Genomic DNA, 25237 nt, shown 5'->3' on the forward strand with positions numbered 1-25237 from the left:
TTTTCATAGAATAGAAGAATAATTTAAAGGAACATGTATGTAAGATGCATTTTTTTAATATATATAATATTTAAATATAGATGTGGAAACTGCACTACTGACTTCAACCAAATATACCAGATATTCGGTAAGGAATGAATATTAGTATATCGCGTTTATGAACTTGTGCAAGTCATAATGTTTTACCTCTCCAGTTCTATTTCTTAACTTGAGAAGCTGTAGCAGCCATATTTTTCTTAATTTTCCAACCCACAATCTTTGAAACAAATGGGAACAAAGCAGTATTTATGACGACCCATGCAACTAAGATACCGTAGTTTCTCCCCATCTTCCGCTTTGACACGTTCAAAAGAACAACCTTATAAATATCAAAAGCATTATGAATTGGCATCATATATCCGTACCTATAAAAATAACTAGTTAAAGCCATAGGATAAAAAGTCACAGAAATATTCGTGATAATCCACGTAATTAGCCACAGACTTAAATATTGTGGAAAAAAGATCAACACCAAACTCAACACATTCTCATTTGCACCACCCAATGCCATCATGGTTAAAAATGTTGTCATCCAATATACGACAAATCCACCTTTACCAAACGCCCTTGTGAAATCTACTTGGAACATAGCTGAGATTGTGCAGAAGAACAAAGAAAGGAAAAAATAGGTACACCAGGAGATTAATATTCTATAAACTATCATATGTTTTGGTCTTAAGACTTTCGCCATTTCTGCATGTAGGGGACCAAATAAGGATAGTTGGAAAACTGTTAAGATTATACAATAGATTAAACCAACTTGTAAAGGCGCCATTAAAAGTCTATTATCAAATGAGACTAAGTCATTATATTGGAATAACATCTTACCTGAATTCGCCCAATTTTTTGAGTTGAATTGTGTCGCTATTGAAGTGGCGTTATTATCGCCATTATTTGTTGCATTTAATAAAGTGGAAAGCAAAGTGGGTAGATATTCTTCATTATAATAGTTTCGATATAAGGTTTCAACTTCTTGAGCTAATGGTAATATATAAGCTTTCAAATTGGCAGGATCTCTTGCACTTTCATAGGCGACTTCAAAAAAATTTGTAGAGTTGAAACTTGGTGAAGTCGAGTTTAATAAAGAATCTATTAATGCTGCAGTAACGTTTGCTTTCACATTTAGAGATATCCAATAATGTTCTTCATGAACCAAATGATTTATTTTGGCATTTATTTGAGAAGGGTCTTGAACATTAAATTTTTGTTGGAAATGAGATTGATTATAAATATGCCAATTACCTGGTACTGAATGAATCAGGGTTGGAAATACAGTAGTCATTAATGGTATGGCAGTATTGTTATTATTAAGTTGATCCTCTTGTATAACGGCTATAATGTTAAGTTTATGATAGTTGGAAGCAGTTCGATAAGTGGCACCCCAATATATTGGTAATATGGAAAAGCAGACTACTGCTAAAAAGAGGTTACATAAAATGAATTTCCATGCTATTTTTTTCCTATGTTGAATCAATTTAGAAGAAAAGAAACCAGTTTGAGTTCTTGTAATGGGAATCCCTGTATTAGGTTGAGATTTTTGAGTGAAAGAAGATGCAACAGTTTCTTCGTCAGATAGATTTCCGTTTTCAACTTGAAAATCCGGGTTATAACTTTCGATATCTTCTGGATAACTACCATTTTCATCATTATCGTCTTTACTCATAGTTTCACTATTCCCATTTAGAAATTTCTCTTCATCATTTAGAGAAGAGTCTGCAGTGTTTGCCTCGCATGTAGTATAATTATCTGCAAGAGCCTCTGCCATTGCATGTGGAGCATCTTTTATGTACTCCCTATTGAACTCTTGTTCTTGATTTTGTTCACTCTAATGTTTATTTTCCCTTTTATTTTCTTTCGGTAATCAATTCAGGAAGAATATTATTAGATGAACAGAACGGTACAGGCTATCAAAAAAGGAACCGAGTGATATGATATATATATATATATATATATATATATCTTGTAATGGAAGCCTCGAAACGAATATTTGGACTTTAAGATCCCTTATGTTGCTTACATAACGAACTGGCCCTGAGAATCTTTTGTACTATATGCTTGGAGTACGTAAGGCTGGAGTCCCCAGGCTCGAAATTGATACATGTTATTTCCGCGGTTGAGATTCTCAGGATCATTCTCCGTACGCAGGCACATAGAAAAGGAAGGAAAAAAATTCGATCCATCGGTCATTTCCGCCTCTCGGTTTTCGGAGATGCCCAGGATAAATCCGGGGCCCTTCGGTGATTGACAAAAAAACTTCTTTGGTGACTCCCAGGGTCCAGGTCCAAAAAACAAATACAACATACAAAATACAAGGGCATCTGCTAGTAACCCTAACCTTGTTAAATAAAACCCTCAAGTGCCTGTTACCCTGAAGTTTCATTTTTCCTTCTTTAATAGAATAATAATAATTATAATACGTAATAGATACTACGTACACTACATATACTACATAGACTTGCTAACCTCTCAACATCATTAAAATTAGTTTGACATAGTTTGGCGAGAGAGGTCTGGATCATATAGCTTACCGCTGACCTTCCTCTGACACTCGAGTATACTTTCTTTTTCCTTTTTCACGTTAGAGTGCCCAGCATTAACTATTTATCTCACTTTCTTTTCGTAGTTCCATCTTCCAGAGACAATGGAAACGAAAAATACCGGTAGAGGAAGAGCTCCTATTGCATTTGCTTTAGAAGCACGTATGGTAGGTGCAAATGAATTCTATTCAGGAATTGAAAATCTCGATAAGGCATTACATTTACAATTTAGACTGCATTATCACACATTAAACAAAGAAGATGCTCTAAATCCTTCGATAGCGAAAGTTCTTCTGAAAGATTGTGTAATACTTTATGACACTTTGAAAATATCCATTAGCCAAATCGTTGCACCTGAACCAAATGAATTCGCTCAATTGATCGTTTACAATCTCCTAGCTATCCTTTACTATCATAAATCACAATCGATAAATGAAAATGAAACTGCTAATGAAAATAAAATTAAAGCTCAGAAATATCTATTGAAATTGAGCAAGACCTTAGAGAAAAGGAAGTTTTCTAGTATTTATGATGAATTCATTAAATTATTAAAACTGGAAAACTTGTATTATCAAGGTAAATTACTACATGGATCCACTGTGAAAGATAGACATACATTTTATTATGAAAACATATTGAGAATTTTTAATAATAATATCCCTACAAATTCCATGGGTTTAATTTTCGATTATATTTTACTTATTATTCAAGATCTCCGAATAAATAAAACCATAGTAGAACCTGTACAAATATTAAAGAACTTGAAATCTGAATCTCCAATGGCTTGTTTGATAGCAATTTTACAACTGAATGGGAAACAATTCGATCAATTTTATTTACAAATAGCAAACAAATTTTTACAAAATTCAAAGTTCCCTACCGCAAATCAATCGAATAACAAAAATTTGGAACAATTTCATCTTTGTTTTCAAATTTATTTAACTAATTTGATAGCTAACGGCCAAACAATAGATAAGCATTCAATAGACCAATGGGAAAATTTTGTAATATCATCCATGGGAAACACATTCCAAAGTATACCCGTAGCTCATTCCGCAATGATTCTGTTCTCCTTGATTAAGAATAAAAAGGAATCGATATTAAACTTTATGAACGTCGTGAAATATACAAAAAAGCAATCTGAATTAAATAATAATCAATTGACCGATCCATTATCTCTTATTAGCTCCTACTTATTCATCCTACAAAACACAACTAAAGTTGATAATATAGATACCTTATTTGACTATAACAATTGTATCAATGAATTGAACCAAATGGTAATAAACTTCTACACAACTTACAAATTCCCATACGTTAATCATATAAACATGACAAATATCAATACCAGCAAGATAACAAGTGATTCAAAACTGAAATTACCACATATAATTAGTACAAAATTGTCTAAGACGTGGCAAACTTTATACCAAATTCAATCCACTGATTTATCAAAATTGTTATCTAACGAATTATCATCACACTTAATAAACGCAATGAATTTACAAACTTCTACAACAAACAAAATGGATTTGAAATTCAACTATGCTTACGTCTTATCACAACAAAATAAAATAGATCAATGTATTCAATTTCTAGAGAATGAAATCCTCGAATTTTATCCATTCCATTTTAAAGCTTGGCATCTCTTAGCATTATGCTATTCCACCGAAGAAGATAAAGAAAAATCATACAGAATTGTAAATTCAGCAATAGATGCCATGGTATCTACTCTAGAAGATCAAGGCCAAGACCAAGACCGAAAGAAGAACAACGCAGATGCAAAGAAACAATTCACTTGGCTGGAAAAATGGCAATTTATTCAATTGAAAATGACTCAAATCACCCTAGTGGAGGAAATTTTCGGTGCGCTTGATGCATTAGATATGATTGAAGAATTATTCACTTCCTTTAATGAATTATTCAATGATAGTACTGTTGATGAAATTGAACAGAAAACTGTGAAATTTACCTTAAGGAAAGAATACCTTTTACAAATGATTTGGATATTCGTCTCGAACATTTATATCAAACTGGATGATCATAAGATGGATGCCTTGGCCGCTATCAAAGAGGCAACCAAGATCAAAACTGAGTTTAAGAATCTAAACATTGATTTAGCGGAAGGATACTATTTATTGAATCAAAACAAATGCAATGATGCATTACAGAAGTTTGAAAATGTATTATATTATGATGAATGTAATGTGGATGCTATGGTTGGGTTTGCGACTATGGCGTTGCCAGAATCCATATCACCAGAGGAATGTGACATACAGGATTATTATAGACTTTATCCATCCATCGAGTACACAAAACCTATACAAGCTAATGATAATGATAATGATGATGATGATAAGATCTTTGTTACTGATGTTGATAGATCTGCAGGTATCGCAAGATTGAAGCTCTTGTTGGAATGCGCCACTTTGAAATCAATTGAGGCATATAATTCACCGGAAGTTTGGTGGTACTTATCATTGGTTTATGAAAAATATAAGGATAAAGAGTACAAGCAGGCGTTGTTGAACTGCATTAAATTGGAAGAGGGTAAACCAATTCGTTCATTTAAATTTTGTAACTATTAGAGATAGATGAATAGATGATAGATTTCGTCCATAGAGGTTAGGCTCTACATTCAACTTTTTTCTCTTTCGTATTCATGATACTGTATTGTGTAGACTATATGGAGTAAACATTACAAGTATATCTCTAGGGCGGTACTGATAGTCAATGTGTTAGAGAAAGAATGTAAAGTTACATAAAAACCAGACTTCATTAACAAATATCTCAAACCTTATCGGGAATTGGACTTCTCGGAGCAGCTATTTCCCTATTTCCTCTTGAACGGTTATAAATAAGCATTCCGCAAAAAAAGGGTTATCCTAACAGTGAGAAGTTCTTAAAGTAATTAACTGGTAGTGCATCTAAGTGTTTGAGAGAAAATGGAAGCCTTTTGACACCACAACCTGATACACCGACAGGTCACTCACACAAGACCATCGGATGATGCATAATTGGGGCGAGCAATGTCTTGTGTACGTAAGTTGTCCGCGAGTCTTGGCGTACAAATTCATCTTCTCTTGGAAAATCTCTGAACATTTCTTTTTTTGTCGTTCTAGAGGAGCCGGTTTTTATCAAGTATACACACGTATAAATTCAACGGTATTATGAACCATTAATCTACATATGTCATAAGCTTATAAAAGCCTCCTACCATGTAAGGATCTTTCATGTTTTACCCTCGTTAACTACGTAGTTTAAGAAATTCACAATTTTGCTTAACCCACTTTCAGAGATTGGTCGGTTCAAAGACAAGCTAAAATAAGATGTTGATATGCTATATTATAATGTATTAACTATAGAGTCTATATATTTATTTTTTTCTTGTTTTCAAAACTATAATATTTGAAACGTAAATAAACCCTTTGACGGAAGGAATCGGATTTATTAATGTGTTGCCCCTGATGTTTTACTTGCCGCCGCTCTTTTCCGTATAGTAGCTCCCACGAATTTCATGATAAATGGGAACAATGCAGTGTTCAAGACGACCCATGCAACTAAGATACCATAATTTCTACCCATATGACTTCTTGATAAATCCGCCAAGATTACTCTATATAGATCTAGGGCGTTATGCATCGGCAACATATAACCGAACCTAAAGAAGTAGTTATTCAAAGCCATTGAAAAGAAACTAGTAGACATATTAATAATGACGAAGAAGACAACCCAGAACCCGAAATATGGTGGGCAAAATGTGAAGATAATTGATGCGACATTTTCGTTAGCACCACCAACTGCAAGCATGTATAACCATGTCGTCATCCAATAAACCATAAATTTACCTCTACCGAATGTTCCTCTAAAACTGATTTGAAAGATCGCGGAGACTGTGCAATAAAATAACGATAGGAAAAAGAAACAACACCATGCGATCGCTAACCTATATAAGATAATATGCTTTGGTGATAATAAACCTGCCATCTTGATATGTAATGGAGTAAATATTAAAAACTGGAAAATAGTGATGGTTAAGGCATAAATGCAGCCACCTAGTAACGGACCATATAAAGTTCTTGGTGTGAAAGGCCTATAATCAAAATAGTGGAATGACATACTTGTTGCGTATGACAATGCTTCTGGATTATAATCTGATAAATTGGATGGTAATTGAGAGAAAAGACCAGGCAAATACCTACTATTATATATCTGTTTAAAGTAGGTTTCCAAGGCTTGAACGGGTGCTAGTATTGAAGATGGAACACTAGTTATATCTTTTGCGCTTTCATATACTACTTCGAAAAAATTAGATGAGTTAAATACTTGACCTAAAGGGGGTGGTACAAGAAAAGACTCAACTAGAGTCTGTGTGGCATTGGCCTTCACATTTATTGCTAACCAATAGTGTTCATCGAATATCTCATCGATAACTTTCTGATCGATTTCCCCTGCGGAGTTTACACCAAATTTGTCTTGGAAAGTGGTTGTATTGTAAATGTGCCATGTACCCGGCAATTCTGCAATAATCTGAGGAATAAATGAACCCATAGCGGGTACTGTCACTCCTCTAACATTTACAGGTTCATCTTGTATTACCGCCAAATAATTAACTTTATGGAAATATCTTGTTGAATCATAAAGACTACCCCAAAAAATAGGTAAAACAGTGAAACAAAACAGAGCTATAACAAAATTGATCCAAAGAAACCTCAACACAATCTTCTTCCTTTCACTTTTCAAATGTGGAGAAAATAAGGTCGTTCTCGTCCTTTCAAGAGGAACTAAATCACTTGTCTTTGATTCGATGATACTAGCCGCTTTTTCCCTTTCCTCTTCTTCTTCTGAATAGACTTGCGAATGATCCTCCGTAAGTTCCGCAATATTGTCTGTAAACGTCCTTGCTAAGACTTCTGCATTATTCCTCGTAAGTTCTCTATGAACAGTAACACTATCATGTATATCTGTCCCCATAAAATTTTCAATAGAAGGAGGTTCTTCTGCTGATAGTTGATCAGAACTCATTTTTATTATTTTTATTGAAATCGATGTATTCTTTATTGAGATATTAGTAAGAAGAGAGATAAACAGTCAGTAAATGCCATGGATCTGTGGCGAACTGTTTAATTCAAGATTTGAAATACCAGAGTAATCATATTTATAGTAAACGCTGTGCCTTTACGTAATAAATAAAGCTCAACGGAATTAAGAGTTTACTTCTATCAGCCGATCCCGCGGGATCCTTTCCTTTAGCTCTTTTTGCTTAAACTCCTTGCCGCGGGAAGTCTTTCCGAAAAGGGAAAAGAGCCTTTTCTTCAGTTCGATTCTTCTCGGAAACAATCTGTTATTTATTATTTTTTGGAGGCGCTACCATGTTTACTTTCCCTCTGGTTTTGCTTTGAGAAAACTTAACCTGTTATGTAACAGTTATGTACATATAGTCCATAGTGAAATTTTACCTGCACTATTACTAAATAAAAAGTTAAGAATCAATTAACAACCGTTCAGAGTCTACATCCGCTTTAAAAATAACAAATTCCTTCTTCTTTACTCTTTGTTGACCCATTACAGCTTTTTCTAGAAGCTTACACACACAATTTCCTTATGTCTGCTTCAACAGGAATTGAATCACATAGTATTGAAAATAAACTCAGGAAGAGAGCAAGCAATGAAGATGCTGTTATAACGAATAATATCGACATTGGAAAACATTCCAATGAGACATATGTTAAGACCAAAATGTATATGGGAAAAAGGTTTGATCTACGAGGAATAACATCAATTGCAAGCCCTGCTCTCTTCACGATTCTCTCATTCTACCTTCGTTTCAAAAATATTGACAAAAATAATCACGTAGTGTGGGACGAAGCTCATTTTGGTAAATTCGGTTCCTATTATATAACACATGAATTCTATCATGATGTCCACCCGCCATTGGGTAAAATGTTAGTCGCATTGAGTGAATATCTCGCCGGCTTTGATGGTCATTTCAGCTTTGATTCAAATACAAAATATCCATCAGAAATGAATTTTAAATTCATGAGACAATTCAATGCAACTTTTGGTGCGTTATGTGTCCCCTTAACGTTCTTTACTGCCAAAAATTTGGGGTTTAGTTGGCAAACTACTTATTTAGTTACATTAATGGTCACTTTGGAACATTCATATATTACATTGTCCAAATTTATATTATTAGATTCAATTCTATTGTTTTTCACTTTGACTACATTTGCATGTTTAGTGAAGATTTACACTTTGAGAAAGAAGCAATTGACAAGAAAATGGTCACTATGGATGTTATTGACAGGGATTTCTGTGGGGTGCGTATGCTCTGTGAAATGGGTTGGTCTGTTTATTACAATTGTCGTCGGTATCTATACACTAATGGATTTATTTTCATTACACCACGATGAGAATCTATCAAGGGTAAAATACTATAAGCATTGGTTAATCAGAATTATAGATTTAATAATCATACCATTCCTAATTTATATGTTTTGCTTTAAGATCCATTTTGCCTTACTTTATAAATCAGGGACAGGAGATGCATCAACGAACACTTTATTTCAAATTAATTTAGAAAATACAAAGATTGAGATTGGTCCACGGAATGTCGCGTTCGGTTCCGAAGTAACTATCCGATCTCATGGTCTCAGTCCTAATTTATTACATTCTCATGTCCAACTTTATCCAGACGGTTCAAAACAACGTCAAGTAACAGGTTATGCTCATTCAGATGCGAATAACAATTGGGAATTCCATTTCGCAGACCATAATTATTCACCAAATGATACTATCATCCGCGATGTTATGGACGGTATGGATATTAGATTAGTGCATAAGAATACACGTAATAATTTACATTCTCATAAAATTCCATCACACGTTTCCCGTGGTAATTTCGAAGTTTCAGGGTATGGCAATGATGATGATTTTGTAGATAGTAATGATATTTGGACCATTGAATTGGTGGATCAATTAGATTCGTCTAATCCTAACTATCCTAAAGAAGACCCTACTATATTACACCCAGTATCAACATTTTTCAGGTTGAGACATAAGAAATTAGGTTGTTATCTTGCATCTACTGGATTAACTTATCCTCAATGGGGGTTCCAACAGGCAGAAATTGTCTGCAAAAATTCGTGGAGCAAAAGGGACAAAGCAACTTGGTGGAATGTAGAGGATCATTGGAATAGTCGTTTAACTGTCGCTGAAGAGTATTTGCCACCGAAATCTAAGTTTTGGACAGATTTTGTCCTTATAAATTTCGCAATGGCCTCATCTAATAGTGCATTGATCCCAGACCAGGATAAGTTTGACCCCCTAGCTTCAGAACCATGGGAATGGCCTACTTTACATAAAGGTTTAAGAATGTGTAGTTGGTCTCGCGATTCTTATAGATATTACCTAATGGGATCACCGTTCAATACTTGGATCTCCACCTTATCATTATTTGGCTTCGTGTTACTGATGCTAAGAATTATCTTCAAATGGGGGAGACAAACAATCAATTTAACTGAAGATCAAATTTGGAAGTTATTGATAACTGGGGTCTTCCCATTTTTTTCCTGGATAATGCATTTCTTACCGTTTGTTATGATGGGAAGAGTTACGTATGTTCACCACTACGTTCCTGCATTATATTTCGCGATCTTAGTGTTTGGGTTTGTAATCGAACAACTCTTCGTTTCTGCTCATCCTATTATCAAGTATCCAGCATTTATAATATTGGCGACAGGCTGCATATGGGTATACATAATATTTGCTCCAATTTGTCAGGGGCTACATGGTCCATTAACTCAATACCTTCGTTTACAATGGTTACCATCGTGGGATATTATAATTTAAAATAATTAAATATTACATAAACTATAAAGTAGCAATAGAATGAGAAAAGTGTACTATTATTTTATGAAGGGAGGCTCACGGAAACGATTCCTCAAGTTATCAGTATGCCTCTAACTTTTATAACCATTATGTATTGTTCCAGTATAGGGCCTTCAGTTCTATGCTATTAAAAACACATATCAGCGAGCTGTCGTGCTACTTGGTTAATCAAACTTTTGGAATAGAATATATACGTGCTGAACTATCGTTACTCGATACACCTAATAACATTCTCTTGTCCATGTCGGCAGTTGACCATCTTAATCTAGTAATTTTCCCTGCTGGAGTTATGCTATCTTCTAAAGTATGAACAAGTTGGAATCCGTCTTCTGAGTCATATTTATAAACGAAGATTTCCCCAGTTTCTAAACCGACAGCTACCAATATCTTTTTATCTACGACATAATCGTAAACGGAGAGCGCAGTTACAGGTTTGGTATGTTTAAATGAATTTTCCAAGATAAAATCGTCTTTAGATTCATCAAAATTCCACATTTTGATAGTTCTATCTCTTGATCCAGTAATGAATGCAGTACCGAATTCTGTTGGAACCCAATCACCATCCCAAATAATTCTAGAATGTGGCTTGACGTTGTTATATTTCAAACTAAATCCCTTGCCATCAGCTGTTCGTTCCCATACTGCCCATTGTCTATCTCTACAAACTGATAACAAATATTTGTTATCATGAGAAAACTCCAATCTTGTTATAGTTAGAGTATGAAATTCCAATACTGGTTTCACTTCTAACCAATTTCCTGTTTCAAATATCCTAATTACAGCATGTTGCGGAGTATTTGATCTACAAGCTGAGGCAATGAATTTCCCATCTGGAGAAACATCAACACATGTAATTTCATAACCGTGACCATATAATTTTTCAATTTCTGGCCATAGTAAATGTCTTTGTAATTGGTCTTCCTTTGGAGGAGTGGTCATACCTTCAACTAATTCGGATGTAGCAATATTCTTTTCTTCTCCAACATGATTTACTTCGTCGTCATCTTCATCTTCACTATCATCTGGATTATCAGCTTTATTTGAAAGCCCTAAAACTGGCACAGATGCGGTTTCTGGCATAACAGCCGTAGTATCTAATTTTATATCTGTAAATTTATCCAAGATTTGGGCGACCCCCTTAGGTTCATCAAAGGATCTTAAAATCTTCTCATCACCACCACTGATAAACCTCGTATTTGTTATTGGTTCTACACAAATCATATCATAACCATGAATTTGGGGTCTTGAAAATTCATGCCAGGTAATTGTAGATCTTTTTGATTTATCGGCGTTGTACAACCATGGGGCAAAAAGTCTTGTAGTTTGATCTAATGATGTAGCAAGTAAATATTTTCCATTTGGAGCCCATGCAATGTCAGTAACTTCCTTTATTGGACCAGAAATACCTAATTCTTGTTCACAAGTTTGATTATTATCAGTAAGTTTCCAAATTCTCCAAGAACCCGTCCTACCATTTGTTAAAATATAGTCGACATTGTCTTCAGAAGAAAACCAAAGACAGGACCAGAACCCACCAGCTGACCCAGTTGCGGTTGAGGCACCCTTAGATGATAATTCACCTAGTCTCAATCCACATACCCAAATCCCAGAGGCTTCATCCGGCTCCCATACCATTAACGCTGTGTCTGCCGTGGAGGCTAACAACTGTAAACGTGTTTCATGCCACTGTAATGAAGAAATCCAATCATCATGACCCATGATCAATGCTTCGAAATTGATACAAACTTTTAGGTCATCTGCTACATGGAATTTATATTGTTTATTGTTTAATAATTCCAATTTATTTTCATCATTTTCATCATCTTGTTCTTCGATCAAATCATTAATTCTAATTCTCCAAAGTCTAATATAACGATCTTGAGAACCAGAACACAATAAATAATCACCTGGAGTTTCTTGATGACGAAAGGCCATTGATTTAATCCAATCTTCATGACCTTCTAACTTCGCGGCCAATTTACAATCATGAATGGCATCTACGCCTTGGGTTCTACTAAACACAAATGAATAAATGAAAACATTAACATTGGTACCACCAATAGCCAACAAGTACTTGTTATCTGTAACGTTAGACAAAGCAAATGATAAAGGCAAGACTCCTTGCTGCACTATAAATTCCTGACTCATAACGAAAGTATCCAACTCATTTTCACGAACCCAAATGGATACATTCCCATCAGCACATCCGACAACGAACAAATCTTCCAAGACATCCAAGGCAACGATAGTATTCTGATAATGTTGGATAGTTTGCACACAATTCCATACGTTATCAGTAACTTTCCAAACTTTAACGTGGTGATCCTCGGAAGCAGAGATCATAAAGGGTGTACCATGGATAAACTTAACACAGGTCACGTCTGCTTCATGACCTTTCAAAGTTTGAATGACACCATGGTTCGAGGGATCTAAGGGGTCCCATAATGCGATTGTGTTGCAGGCACCAAATGCTACGATGTTGAGGGATTTGTTGTAGCTGCTTACTTGGTTTTGTCTGTTGGCGCCGATGAAGATGGCCTCTTGTTTGATTGACATGTTTTGATTGTGAGTCCCTTTCTGTTGCTCTTCTCTGAGTAAATGCAGTAAGTACAAACAAACTAAACTCAAGTACTAAATTGTAAGATTACTTAACTAACTATAACTAGTCTTATTACGAATGTACCTTGCCACACAGATACCCCCGTTCAATACCCATTAGCATTACTTGGAAATACTGGAATTTTTCACTTTTATGTTAATGCTAGAAAAATGATTAAGTAAGACAAAATTTTTTTAGGTCACGTGTACGGAGGTATATAGAGACAGGGAAATACAGTGAGACCTCCAACGGTCATCTAATGCTGGATGGAATGAATAAGCGTTCGTATTATATATTGTTCCATCAAGAGGGATTTGGAGAAAGGTTCTCATTAGAAGAATATAAATCGAGAAATAGATACTATCGATTAGACGTACAGACCTGATGGATGGAAGAAGATCTGTAGCGAACATTAAATACGTAGACGCTTCTGAATTATACAGATGGATGAAGCAAGGGCATAATTCACTTGGGCAACCGTTCCAAGTGATCGATGTTCGTGGGTCTGATTATATTGGTGGCCATATTTTTCAAAGCTGGCATTATCCTTATAAAGAACTGTCGCATAATCTTATATTACTCGATGAGTTGAAGAAACGTCTCGAGAATGAGCGCCTGGAGAGTAAACTAAAGGAGAAGAGTGCAACCACATCTGATGTCGATGAGGATGAAACAGTTATAAATGCTGTGTTTCATTGTGCACAATCTCAACAGCGTGGTCCATCAGCGGCAATGAAATTATTAAGACATTTGAATGATGGAGAGTTAGAACATATACAGATCTGGGTGCTTAGAGGAGGGTTTAACCATTGGCAAGATGAATATGGTGAAGATGACTCGGTTACTGAAGGATACGAACCTAGTTTATGGGGATGGTAAATATGACAATTCTCCTTAACGTATAATTACAAGCATCTCGACAATCTTCGAGAAGATTCAATTGGTTTTAAACGGTTTGCCATTTAAAAAAACTATGATAAAGTATATTTATATAGATATTGATCTTTATTCTATTTAATCACAAGGACACAACATACATATATGGTTGATTGAATAAGTGGTCTCCATATCAATCGGTTCACTGCATGATCCCGTGCCCAGAAAAGAGTTCTGCCAAGGACCCATCCACATCCATCGACCACATCTCATCTGCTCGCATAGTTTTTCATTGCAAAGTTCCACAGTTTTTAACTCGTTTGTACCGGAAAGGGAAATTAATTGAGCGGTTGCGGTGGAAAATAATTAATCAACTGAATCAACAGCAACAGGAGTCACTTAAACCTCGATGAACAAGAACAATTTTTCTATTTATATTTTGCTGCCTACAAAATGAAGATGCTATCTTGACTTTATATAAAATTTGCATCTCTTTTTTTTCTTTCAATTGTATACCTTTTTTCTGTAGTCTACATAAACCACACTTCAGTTCTCTTTCGAAAAATGGCAGGTCAATTAATAGATGGTAAGGCCACAGCCAAAGTAATCCGTGAAGAAATCTCGCAAGAAATCACCTCACTAAAGGAACAAATCCCAACTTTCAAACCAAACCTAGCCATCATCCAGGTCGGAACCAGACCTGATTCTGCCACATATGTCCGTATGAAATGTAAAGCCGCCGAAGAAGCTGGTATTATTGCCAACTTCATTCATTTGGAAGAATCCATCACTGAACATGAACTATATAAGCATGTCGTGAAGTTAAATGAAGATCCTGAAACTCATGGGATCATCGTTCAATTACCTTTACCATCGCATATCAATGAGGATCGTATTACATCAGCGGTACTTTCTTCCAAGGATGTGGATGGGTTCGGTCCAATGAATATCGGAGAATTGAATAAGAAGAATGGGAACCCTGATTTCTTACCTTGTACTCCTAAGGGTGTCATTGAATTATTGAAAAGGTTTAACGTTACCATTGCAGGTTCGAAATCAGTCGTCGTTGGGAGATCTGATATTGTCGGTTCTCCTGTGGCTGAATTGTTGAAATCTTTGGATTCAACGGTGACTATTACTCATTCTAAGACGAAGGATATCCCTTCTTATTTGAAGGATGCTGATATTGTTGTTGTGGCTATTGGTAGACCTGAATTCGTTAAAGGTGAATGGTTTAAAGATAATAAAAAAGGTTGTGTAGTTATCGATGTTGGTACTAATTATGTCGAGGATTCCACTAAGAAATCTGGTTTCAAATGTGTTGGTGACGTGGAATTCAATGAAGCTTTAAAATATGTTAAGTTGATTACCCCGGTCCCAGGTGGCGTGGGTCCAATGACAGTAGCTATGTTAATGCAAAACACTTTGATTGCAGCTAAACGTGAATTAGCTAACAATGGTAAATTAACGAATTTCGAACCATTGAAATTAAATCTATTGAAACCAGTTCCAGCTGATTTTGAAATCTCAAGAGCTCAAACTCCAAAGGAAATTACTCAAGTAGCATTAGAATCTGGTATCTTACCATCTGAATTTGAACCATATGGTTCCACAAAGGGTAAAGTCTCATTAGATGTCTTAGATCGTTTACAAGATAGGGAAAATGGTAAATATATTCTTGTTACGGGTATTACACCAACTCCTTTAGGTGAAGGTAAATCTACCACCACTGTTGGGTTAGCTCAAGCATTTGGAGCACATTTAAACAAGACTGTTTTCGCTAATGTTCGTCAACCAAGTATGGGTCCTTCATTTGGTATCAAAGGTGGTGCAGCAGGAGGTGGTTATTCACAGGTTATTCCAATGGATGATTTCAATTTACATGTCACTGGTGATATCCATGCTATTTCCATTGCGAATAATTTATTGGCTGCTGCAATTGATACAAGAATGTTCCATGAATCTACTCAAAAGGATGGTCCATTATATAAGAGATTAGTCCCAGCAAAGAAGGGCGTCAGAGCGTTCACTCCATCAATGTTAAGAAGATTAAAGAAGTTAGGTATTGACAAGACTAACCCAGATGATTTAACTGAAGAAGAAATTACTAGATTTGCACGTCTTGATATTGATCCAGAAACCATCACTTGGAGAAGAGTTGTTGACTGTAATGATAGAATGTTGAGAGGTATTACTATTGGTGAAGCTCCAACTGAACGTGGGTTCACTAGACATACAGGATTTGATATTTCTGTTGCTTCGGAATGTATGGCTATTCTTGCCTTGACTAATTCCTTGGCTGATATGAGAGAAAGATTAGGTAAGATTGTTATTGGTGCATCCAAAGCAGGTGAACCAATTACTTGTGAAGATATCGGTTGTGCTGGTGCCATGACTGCTTTATTGAAAGATGCAATTAAACCAAATATTATGCAAACTTTAGAAGGTACTCCTGTTTTTGTCCATGCAGGTCCATTTGCCAATATTTCTATTGGTGCATCATCTGTTCTTGCTGATAAGATGGCTTTGAAATTGGCTGGTGTGGAACCAACTTTAACTGAAAGTTTGAAGAAGGAAAGAGTAGGGTATGTGATAACTGAAGCGGGGTTTGATTTCACAATGGGTGGTGAAAGATTTATTAATATCAAGTGTCGTTCCTCAGGATTAGTGCCAGACGTTGTTGTCATTGTGGCTACTGTGAGAGCTTTGAAAGTTCACGGAGGTGGTGCTGAAGTTAAAGCCGGTGCTCCATTGCCTGCTGAATATTTAACGGAAAATGTTGATATGTTAAGAAAGGGTTGTGCTAATTTGGCTAAACATATCTCTAACGCAAGACAATATAATTTACCCGTTATTGTCGCTATTAATAAAATGTCCACGGATACTGCAGCGGAACACCAGGTTATTAAGGAAGAATCCTTAAAGGCAGGTGCATATGATGCTATTGTTTCCAACCATTGGGAAGAAGGTGGGTTAGGTGCTGTTGATTTAGCTAATGGTATTATTGAAGCTACACAAAAGACCAACAATGACGATTTCCAATTCTTGTATAAAACTGAGGGACAAACTGTGGAAGAAAGAATTGAAACAATTGCTCAAGAAATGTATGGTGCTAAAGATGTTGAATTTTTACCAGAAGCACAAAAGAAGATTGAATTATACACTAAGCAAGGTTTTGGTAATTTACCTATCTGTATTGCTAAGACACAATACTCCTTATCGCATGATGCTAAATTAAAGGGTGTGCCAACTGGGTTTACTTTCCCGATTAGAGATGTTAGAGCATCCATTGGTGCAGGTTATTTATATGCATTGGCTGCTGAAATCCAAACCATTCCTGGCTTACCAACACATTGTGGTTTCATGAACATTGAAGTTAATGATGATGGTGAAATTGAAGGTATGTTTTAGTCCCTTGTAAAAGAAAATACATATATATATATGTATTTATGTATTTATTTATGTAATGAAAGCTTGAATGATTGAAAAGTAAAAATTGATTCAACTTGTTCGAACTATATTATGTTGCACTTCTTATTCTGGTGATGCGAGGGACGTAAATTAGACAGTGCGACGACACCTAGTGGGGAAAAACAACGAGAGTATATCTATTCTAAGGGGATACACTATAAAACTTTTAGAAAGATGTTGGAATATGATACAGAACATTTGAGAACGAGCAATCAGTGATAGGAGACCTAAATTTTATCAGGAGGAGGTCGATTAACCATTTTGAAAATTGAAGGAACAGAAACCAGGTAATAAATATTACTACTAAAAACAGCTAATAATGCCGCAAATGACTGTAATCGAACATTGTTATGAATTCTTAGATAAATATATCCCCCAATGGTTTGCCACGGGGACCAGAGATCCATTATTTATTTTTTTCTCAGGTCCACAAGGCTCAGGTAAAAGTTATACCAGTAAGATAATTTATGAACATTTACTGAAGAAATACAGCGGAGAAGGAGAGGGGAACGTGGGAAAGAAGACGATTGCGTACGTATCCATTGATGATTTTTATCTGACTCACAGGGACCAACTTGCGTTAAATGAACAATATCCTAGGAATAAATTATTACAAGGTAGAGGAATGCCTGGAACTCATGATATGAGCCTTTTGAATGATTGCCTTAATGCGATTCAACAAAGACGTGGTAATAATAAAGATCAAGACAAATTGATTTTACCTCAGTATGATAAGTCTAAATATAATGGTGAAGGTGATAGATCTGAGAATAATCTTGTAATGGATGCTCCTGTTGATATTTTCATCCTTGAAGGTTGGTTTATTGGGTTTGAACCTATTATGAAAACATTTGAAGAGAATGACTTGTTAAAGGGTGATATGGCTGATGTAAATGCCAAATTGTTTATGTACAGTGATTTAATGTGGAATAACCCAGAAATAAATTCCTTGGCCATTGTGTTTGCAGCAGATAATATTGATAATATATATGAGTGGAGGAAACAACAGGAGCATGCATCCATTGCCAAAAATGGATCTGGGATGACAGATGAACAAGTGAAGGCATTTATTGATAGATACTATCCGAGTTATCAACTGTATTTTGAGAATCTTGTGCGTGGTGAAAAATTAGGTTCTGTGGCTACTCTTACACTTGGATTGGATATAAATCGAAGAGTATATTCATCGAAAGTGAGATGTATTGAATAAGCGAAAAGCCCTGTACCATACATCATCACGCCTTAGTCATACCAAACATGTAGACAATATTATATTTTAATGACAATGCTGTTACTTAGAGTGACAATTATTAACTAATGAAAAAAAAGGCAAGAGAAACTAGAAATAGTAGATTTTTATGACAGTTTACTAAACAATAAATTGTTGTATAGGATATCCATATAATACAAATATGTATGTAATTCAATTTTAAGTAGAATTGTTTTCCCTTGAGATTTAGTTATTTATCTGTCTGAATGAACACTTCTTTCTTTTCTGTCATTTTAGACTCCGCAACTTTTTGTTCAATGGGAAATACTTATCTAATGGAAACAAATTGGAAACGAACAGAAGAGGGAATAAGTAGCGTAAATAAGTACCTTTATTAACTGAAGAACTTAATAGTGAAAGGAAGTCTGATGATAAGACAGGCAAATATGACTAGATATCAGGCCTCTTAGTTGCAAAAACGTAATTAGAGAATTAATTAGGTTTCACACAATGTCAGAATACAAAAGTCATGAATTAACAGGAAATAACACAAAGTGTAATACGTTAAAAGTGGAAGAAATACTCCGAAAGATCCCACTTTATAATAAATATGGAGAAGACTTCCCCAAGGAGACATTACAATTAATGAAAGTTCCTGAATTCAAATATAATGAATTACAACCTACGGAGACAATGTTTAAACCATGGTATGAAGAATGTGATAATTTAGTAAAAACTTGCGAGCAACATGATAAATCTAACGAATCATTTGATAATTGGTTATATGATAAATATTTGAAGACAAAACCACCCGGAATGATGGGAAGTACATTGTTGTCTCCATCTAAGAGGGGATAGGAAAACTATAAGAGAACGTACGGTTGAAGTTTGTGCTTATTCCTTTTTTTTTTTTTTTTTTCTTTTTGTATTTACATAGTTTTTATAAGAAAATAATCTTTGAGAATATATAATATTTGTTGCGGCTATCTCGCAGTAGTAGTTAAATCACTTTCTCCTCTTTTAATTTTGTAATCAACTCATCTACTGAATTTAATATGATACCTTGTTTCTTAACGGCCGGTTCTTCTACGGCTTTCAATTCCAATTTCGAAGTCAAATCTACTTGTGGGAAAGTCTCCTTTAAATCCAATATTTCAATAGGTTTCTTCTTCGCCTTCATCATATTTTGTAATTTCACATATCTGGGAGTATTCAAACCTAAATCGACAGTAATTAGACCAGGCAATTTCATTACAAGAGTTTCATTCCCGCCGTCAATTTCCCTCACAGCTCTAACTTTCAATTGATCACCAGTTGCGTCAAGGAATTCTAATTTGGTTACGTTAGTAATTTGTGGCCAATTCAATAATCCAGCTAACATTTGTCCCGTATTATTGAAATCATCATCAATGGCTTGCTTCCCCATGATAACCAATCCGATATCTTCCTTCTTAACCATTTCTTTCAGAATCTTGGCAATAATCAGTGGTTCAAACGATGATGAAGCCTCATCGTCTTTTGCATCATGTTTAATCAAAGTTGCCTTTTCAACGCCTTTAGCTAGACAAGTACGTAAGATACTCTCAGATTTAGGGGATCCAATAGTGACAGCATGGGTCGAAACGGGGATTGCCTTTGAGAGATTTTTCCTGATAGTTAAGGATTCTTCAATAGCAATATCGTCGAATGGGTTTATACTGAATTTCAAATTTTTTAAATCTAATGATTTGGTTACTTCATTTATACGTGGTTTTAATTGTGGGTCTAGGACCCTTTTGATTGGCGTTAAGATACGTAGTGTCTGTTTTGACATTTTTTTGCAAAGTTACTTAATCTACTAGCAAACGCTTGATGTGTAGATGTCAGATTTTGTTGGTGATTATTCAGCGGGTTTACTTGTCCTCGAGGATATATTTTTGCCTTCTCTCTCTCTGTCGAACTTGGCTATATCTATTTTCCTTTAATGGAATAAAAAATCCGACTCTGTTTTTCTTTACACTCCGAAGAGTTTGTTACTTTTTTCCAGTTTGACAATTTTCTCGAAGACTCATTATTTAGCGAGAACCACCTATGTACTTATGAACAATGAAAACAAGAACAGACGAGAACAGATCAGAAGGATCCTTAGCCTTCCAATACAACTATCCAAAATATATACACTCCCCAGAATAGGACATCCAGAGACCAAATGACCAACCCAGAATCTAACATCGTCTTAACGTGTATTGCTCACGGCGCCACCATAGACAATGCCACCATTTTCAAATCAATCAATGGAATTTTGCAAAATCAAATAAATGAATCCACAGTCATTGACACAAAGACCCTCTCAGTGAGAGCCTTTGATATCTATATACATACCATGATACCTGTGAGTGCTTTGAAGACTCTGTTCGTATTTGAAGATGTCGATGTTATAGTCCAACATAACGACGTATACCGTCAAAACAAGAAATTGTTTGTTTTTGATATGGACTCCACGTTAATTTATCAAGAAGTCATTGAATTAATTGCCTCGTATGCGAATGTAGAGGACCAAGTACGTGAAATCACAAACCGAGCTATGAATAATGAGATTGATTTTAAGGAATCACTAAGGGAACGTGTTAAATTGTTGACTGGGTTGAGGATCGATACTTTATATGATAAGATTAAGTTACAATTACGTATTACTAATGGTGTTAAGGAATTATGTCAATTTTTAAAGGTAAAGGGTTGTAAGCTGGCTGTTTTGAGTGGTGGATTTATTCAATTTGCTACTTTCATTAAGGATCAATTAGAATTTGATTTTGCAAAGGCTAATCTTTTGGAGATGGATTCTAATGGGAATTTGACTGGGAATGTGCTTGGAGAGATTGTGGATGGTCAATGTAAAGCAGATACTTTGAAACAATTGTGTAAAGAGTACAATGTGAAGATTGAAGAAAGTTGTATGGTTGGTGATGGTGGTAATGATTTACCTGCAATGGGAACAGCTGGGTTTGGGATTGCATGGAATGCTAAACCAAAAGTTCAAGAAGTAGCACCATGTAAATTGAATACAGATTCTTTACGCGATGTGTTATATATCTTAGGTTACACTGATGATGAGATCAAATCCACAACTACAACTACAACTACAACTATATAGAAAACATATGTATGATTATTATTCAATATAAACAACTATAGATTGATTTTTCATTTTAAAGGGAACGCTATTGTATTAAAAGAGTATACATGATAAATGGATATATATATTTATTGTTCTATAATTAATGAATTAATTAAGTAGATTAAGCGTTAGAAGCGATAGCTTGCTTGATAGCAGCAGGGTTAGCACCAATAACTCTAGTAATTTCCTTACCATTCTTAAAGAAGACTAATGTTGGCATGGAAGAGACTTCATTCTTTTGAGCAACTTCTGATAATTCGTCAACATCTAATTTAACGAAATCAGCTTGTGGGTATTGTTCAGCGAATTTTTCAATCATTGGAGCGATCATTTTACATGGACCACACCAGACGGCAAAGAAGTCGACGACGACTAATTTATCTTGGTTAATAGCTTTTTCGAATTCGTCAGCACTTTTAATTTGAGAAACCATTGTGTATATGTGTGTGTGTATATGTGTATGTGTGTATGTGTTTGAGTTTGTATCTCTTGTACTTGTGAATTAGGGAAATAAACACTCATTTGCCACTTATCTATCGTTCGTTGTTCTTTTATAGTCCCACGAATTGCCTCCCTTGAAAAATGGAAGGCTTCTGTGAAGTTCTCTCCCTTAGTAAGCTGTAGACAGGGGGCCCCCCTTCCGGCCATAGAGAGACTTTGGGCGGGACACCTGGCTCTCTGTGTGAGTCCCCACTGTGAGAGAGACGAAAGAAAGAAACAAATTCCTTACTAAGGGAATCATACGGTGAGAGAAGAGGAGCTCTTTTTTGGGCGGCATTTACGTAATACGAAATATTTCTGTGTAATAATGTGCTCCCGGTGTTACCCGCATAATAATCAAACCGTTTTCGTTTCCCGTTCTGGTTCCCGTTCGAGGATGGAAAGGTCTGCGGGATGTGTTTCTGACTAACTAAGTAATTGCACTGGGCGGTTCGCCATTTTATTCTCAGATGGTCAGTTGATAGGAAGAATACATTATTAATCGTCTCGCTAGACTACATATTCTATCATATAATATCGTCCCACCTGGGTAGGTACGCACCTCCGTACAAGCACTTGTAACTATATGTTTCATAATATATCTACTGAATCTTATTACTAAAGCACATATCTTGTATATTGACTCTATAATATTCTATTGAATAAATCAAACTTACAAATTTGCAGTCTTATACGTACGTACGTATGAAGATTTACGTCGGTAGGTACGCAGTCTACGCGGCTGTACTTTTTGGTGCTAATTTAAATGACAAAATATCATTCTTCCCCGGCAACACTTCACTTTCTTCACTGACACGAACCCCACCAACAGTTTCAATGGCCGCAACTGTTACTTCACCTCCCATAATATAACGTGCCACTTTACCAACAGTAGTACCTTTTTTCACTAAGAAACAATCTCTAAACACATTGGTACCATTACCACCAGTGAACGTTTGTATATTCTTAACCGTATACACGGGAATTAAATCTAATACGCCAGCTGCTGCTTGCAACACTTGTACCACACCAGTAGACCCAAATCGATAAAGAACTAAATCCCTAATATTTTCAATTCTATTCAACAATTTCTCGTCCAACGGTTTCAAATTTTCTGGATCATCTTCATATGTATCTATAAATTCTGTACCTTCTTCATATTTTATAAACCCCTGTTTCTTCAATTTCCTTAGGAAAACTTCTGTAATGGCACTTGTCAGTACTGCCTTTGTGTTTGGATATTTTAACATAATCTTTGAAACATTTTTATCTGCATCAGGATGATCCATTTTATTTAATGCTAACACAGTAGGGAATTTCTCCATCATGAATGCTTTCACCACTTTAGTAATCCATTCATCGTCCCATGATTCTAATGGGGGCAACCCTTTCAAAGTAGCTAGGGCTCTTTGAACCATTGGTGCAAGGGAACCATACCCACCAAATTGAGTTTGTAAAGTATCAACAATACTAGATTTCGTCGCCGTATGTCTTCTAACAATAGACCCCCATCTTTTCTTCAAATTCCCCTCTATCCATAACCTAATTTCATCTTGTAACCATTCAATATCATACAACGGATCATAACCTCTAGTATTCTTCCCCTCTGAATCAGTAGTACCACTAACATCTACCACATGAATTAAAGCATCTGCATGTCTCAAATCATCCAAAAATTTATTCCCTAATCCTCTACCTGAATGTGCTCCAGGAACTAACCCAGCTACATCAAGTAACATGATCGGAATATGCCTCTTACCATGATCACACCAACCGTAATTCGGTTTACAAAGTGACATCATCTTTTCACCTTTATCCTCGGTGTCTTTGAATCGAGAACATGCACAATCCACCTCCAGGTACCCTGTGGCTTGATTAGGATCAATGGTACAAAAGGGGAATGCACCCACTGCAGCATTAGCATCTGTTAAAGAGTTCAACATGGTAGATTTACCACTGGAAGGTTTACCAACAATACCAATTAATGGATCTCTGGGCATCGTAATTCGAGAGTTGTTCTATATATTTTACCTTGGTTGAAGTAAGTCGTATGTATTGACTGGTATCGACTACAAATGAGATTGAGTTATCCAATACACCTACAAGTCTCTCTCTCTCTCTCACTCTCTTTCTACTTAAACGTATCCGAATTAGTTCAAGTCATCTCTCTTATTTTGTTGTTGTTTTGTTCAAAATTTTTCAGTTTCTGCAACTTTTTCAAGATTTGGGAAACAGTTAATAGCGGCGCTAGCAACTGAGGGCAATGACTTTCTCTATTCTCTTTCTTGTTATGTAACCTCTTCAAACTCATATATAACAAGGTCGATAGTGTTCCTACAAAACAGAACACCGTCCTCTATGAGCTCTTTCTCACGAGGATTTCCTACAACTATAATACTTTATTTAGATTTATGCCTTTCTTGCCGCATTTGCAGTTTAAAAAGGGCTGTCACAGTTCTCGTAGGCCAAAAGGAAAACATCCCCGGGATTAGTAACCTATAATATTGTGAACATTGTTTTAATAGATTCATTAGCAAGGACTGTCATATAATATACTATATATGTTCAAGCTTCTTTATATCATATCTTCCCAGTTTCTACGTATATTTCCGCACTGCAACCATGTGCCCGGACCTCTCTACATATAGTGATTGAGTGTCAACCATCTTGACAACTTGACAACTTGACAACTTGACATCTTGACACGGAATCCGAAACAAATTTCAAAGAGTGAGAGAAAGACACGTAGACAGAATATATCTACAGCTCTATATATAAATATATATGTATATATTTATATTTATAAGGTATTAGATATCAGTATAAGGTATAGATATCTATGGTAACGAATATTATTACTAATATTATATAATCATAAATGACTCCTCATACAATACTGTACGCCTAAAGAAATTATTCAGATAAACACCTATTTGGGATCAGGACACAATCAATATTCTACTACTTTCAACCTACTTTTT

General features: G+C 35.5%; 13 protein-coding genes across 13 annotated transcripts; 7 read left to right on the forward strand and 6 right to left on the reverse strand.

The window, feature by feature from the left end:
- Nucleotides 1-196: 196 nt before the first annotated feature.
- On the reverse strand, nt 197-1804 carry SNG1 (Sng1p; the record flags this gene model as incomplete). Its single annotated transcript, XM_003669730.1, has 1 exon — nt 197-1804. The coding sequence occupies one exon, from the start codon at nt 1802-1804 to the stop codon at nt 197-199; it is 1608 nt and encodes a 535-aa protein (XP_003669778.1).
- Nucleotides 1805-2680: 876 nt separating this feature from the next.
- On the forward strand, nt 2681-5164 carry YPP1 (Ypp1p; the record flags this gene model as incomplete). The annotated part of the gene is made up of 1 exon (XM_003669731.1): nt 2681-5164. The coding sequence occupies one exon, from the start codon at nt 2681-2683 to the stop codon at nt 5162-5164; it is 2484 nt and encodes an 827-aa protein (XP_003669779.1).
- An 862-nt stretch (nt 5165-6026) lies between these two features.
- Nucleotides 6027-7601, reverse strand: NDAI0D02230 (SNG1 family protein; the record flags this gene model as incomplete). Its single annotated transcript, XM_003669732.1, has 1 exon — nt 6027-7601. The coding sequence occupies one exon, from the start codon at nt 7599-7601 to the stop codon at nt 6027-6029; it is 1575 nt and encodes a 524-aa protein (XP_003669780.1).
- A 579-nt stretch (nt 7602-8180) lies between these two features.
- PMT6 (dolichyl-phosphate-mannose-protein mannosyltransferase PMT6) lies at nt 8181-10427 on the forward strand (the record flags this gene model as incomplete). The annotated part of the gene is made up of 1 exon (XM_003669733.1): nt 8181-10427. One exon carries the CDS (start codon nt 8181-8183, stop codon nt 10425-10427), a length of 2247 nt encoding a protein of 748 aa, XP_003669781.1.
- Nucleotides 10428-10634: 207 nt separating this feature from the next.
- ELP2 (Elongator subunit ELP2) lies at nt 10635-13022 on the reverse strand (the record flags this gene model as incomplete). Its single annotated transcript, XM_003669734.1, has 1 exon — nt 10635-13022. One exon carries the CDS (start codon nt 13020-13022, stop codon nt 10635-10637), a length of 2388 nt encoding a protein of 795 aa, XP_003669782.1.
- Nucleotides 13023-13449: 427 nt separating this feature from the next.
- On the forward strand, nt 13450-13944 carry YCH1 (phosphatase YCH1; the record flags this gene model as incomplete). The annotated part of the gene is made up of 1 exon (XM_003669735.1): nt 13450-13944. The coding sequence occupies one exon, from the start codon at nt 13450-13452 to the stop codon at nt 13942-13944; it is 495 nt and encodes a 164-aa protein (XP_003669783.1).
- Nucleotides 13945-14505: 561 nt separating this feature from the next.
- ADE3 (trifunctional formate-tetrahydrofolate ligase/methenyltetrahydrofolate cyclohydrolase/methylenetetrahydrofolate dehydrogenase ADE3) lies at nt 14506-17352 on the forward strand (the record flags this gene model as incomplete). Its single annotated transcript, XM_003669736.1, has 1 exon — nt 14506-17352. The coding sequence occupies one exon, from the start codon at nt 14506-14508 to the stop codon at nt 17350-17352; it is 2847 nt and encodes a 948-aa protein (XP_003669784.1).
- Nucleotides 17353-17731: 379 nt separating this feature from the next.
- Nucleotides 17732-18622, forward strand: TDA10 (putative ATP-dependent kinase; the record flags this gene model as incomplete). The annotated part of the gene is made up of 1 exon (XM_003669737.1): nt 17732-18622. The coding sequence occupies one exon, from the start codon at nt 17732-17734 to the stop codon at nt 18620-18622; it is 891 nt and encodes a 296-aa protein (XP_003669785.1).
- Nucleotides 18623-19132: 510 nt separating this feature from the next.
- Nucleotides 19133-19480, forward strand: MVB12 (ubiquitin-binding ESCRT-I subunit protein MVB12; the record flags this gene model as incomplete). The annotated part of the gene is made up of 1 exon (XM_003669738.1): nt 19133-19480. The coding sequence occupies one exon, from the start codon at nt 19133-19135 to the stop codon at nt 19478-19480; it is 348 nt and encodes a 115-aa protein (XP_003669786.1).
- Nucleotides 19481-19622: 142 nt separating this feature from the next.
- CIR1 (Cir1p) lies at nt 19623-20435 on the reverse strand (the record flags this gene model as incomplete). Its single annotated transcript, XM_003669739.1, has 1 exon — nt 19623-20435. One exon carries the CDS (start codon nt 20433-20435, stop codon nt 19623-19625), a length of 813 nt encoding a protein of 270 aa, XP_003669787.1.
- A 375-nt stretch (nt 20436-20810) lies between these two features.
- SER2 (phosphoserine phosphatase) lies at nt 20811-21752 on the forward strand (the record flags this gene model as incomplete). The annotated part of the gene is made up of 1 exon (XM_003669740.1): nt 20811-21752. The coding sequence occupies one exon, from the start codon at nt 20811-20813 to the stop codon at nt 21750-21752; it is 942 nt and encodes a 313-aa protein (XP_003669788.1).
- Nucleotides 21753-21897: 145 nt separating this feature from the next.
- Nucleotides 21898-22209, reverse strand: TRX2 (thioredoxin TRX2; the record flags this gene model as incomplete). Its single annotated transcript, XM_003669741.1, has 1 exon — nt 21898-22209. One exon carries the CDS (start codon nt 22207-22209, stop codon nt 21898-21900), a length of 312 nt encoding a protein of 103 aa, XP_003669789.1.
- Nucleotides 22210-22990: 781 nt separating this feature from the next.
- On the reverse strand, nt 22991-24256 carry NDAI0D02330 (uncharacterized protein; the record flags this gene model as incomplete). Its single annotated transcript, XM_003669742.1, has 1 exon — nt 22991-24256. The coding sequence occupies one exon, from the start codon at nt 24254-24256 to the stop codon at nt 22991-22993; it is 1266 nt and encodes a 421-aa protein (XP_003669790.1).
- Between the last annotated feature and the right edge of the window lie 981 nt (nt 24257-25237).

Source organism: Naumovozyma dairenensis, chromosome 4 (assembly GCF_000227115.2).
Source record: "Naumovozyma dairenensis CBS 421 chromosome 4, complete genome".
Taxonomy (NCBI): Eukaryota; Fungi; Ascomycota; class Saccharomycetes; order Saccharomycetales; family Saccharomycetaceae; genus Naumovozyma; species Naumovozyma dairenensis.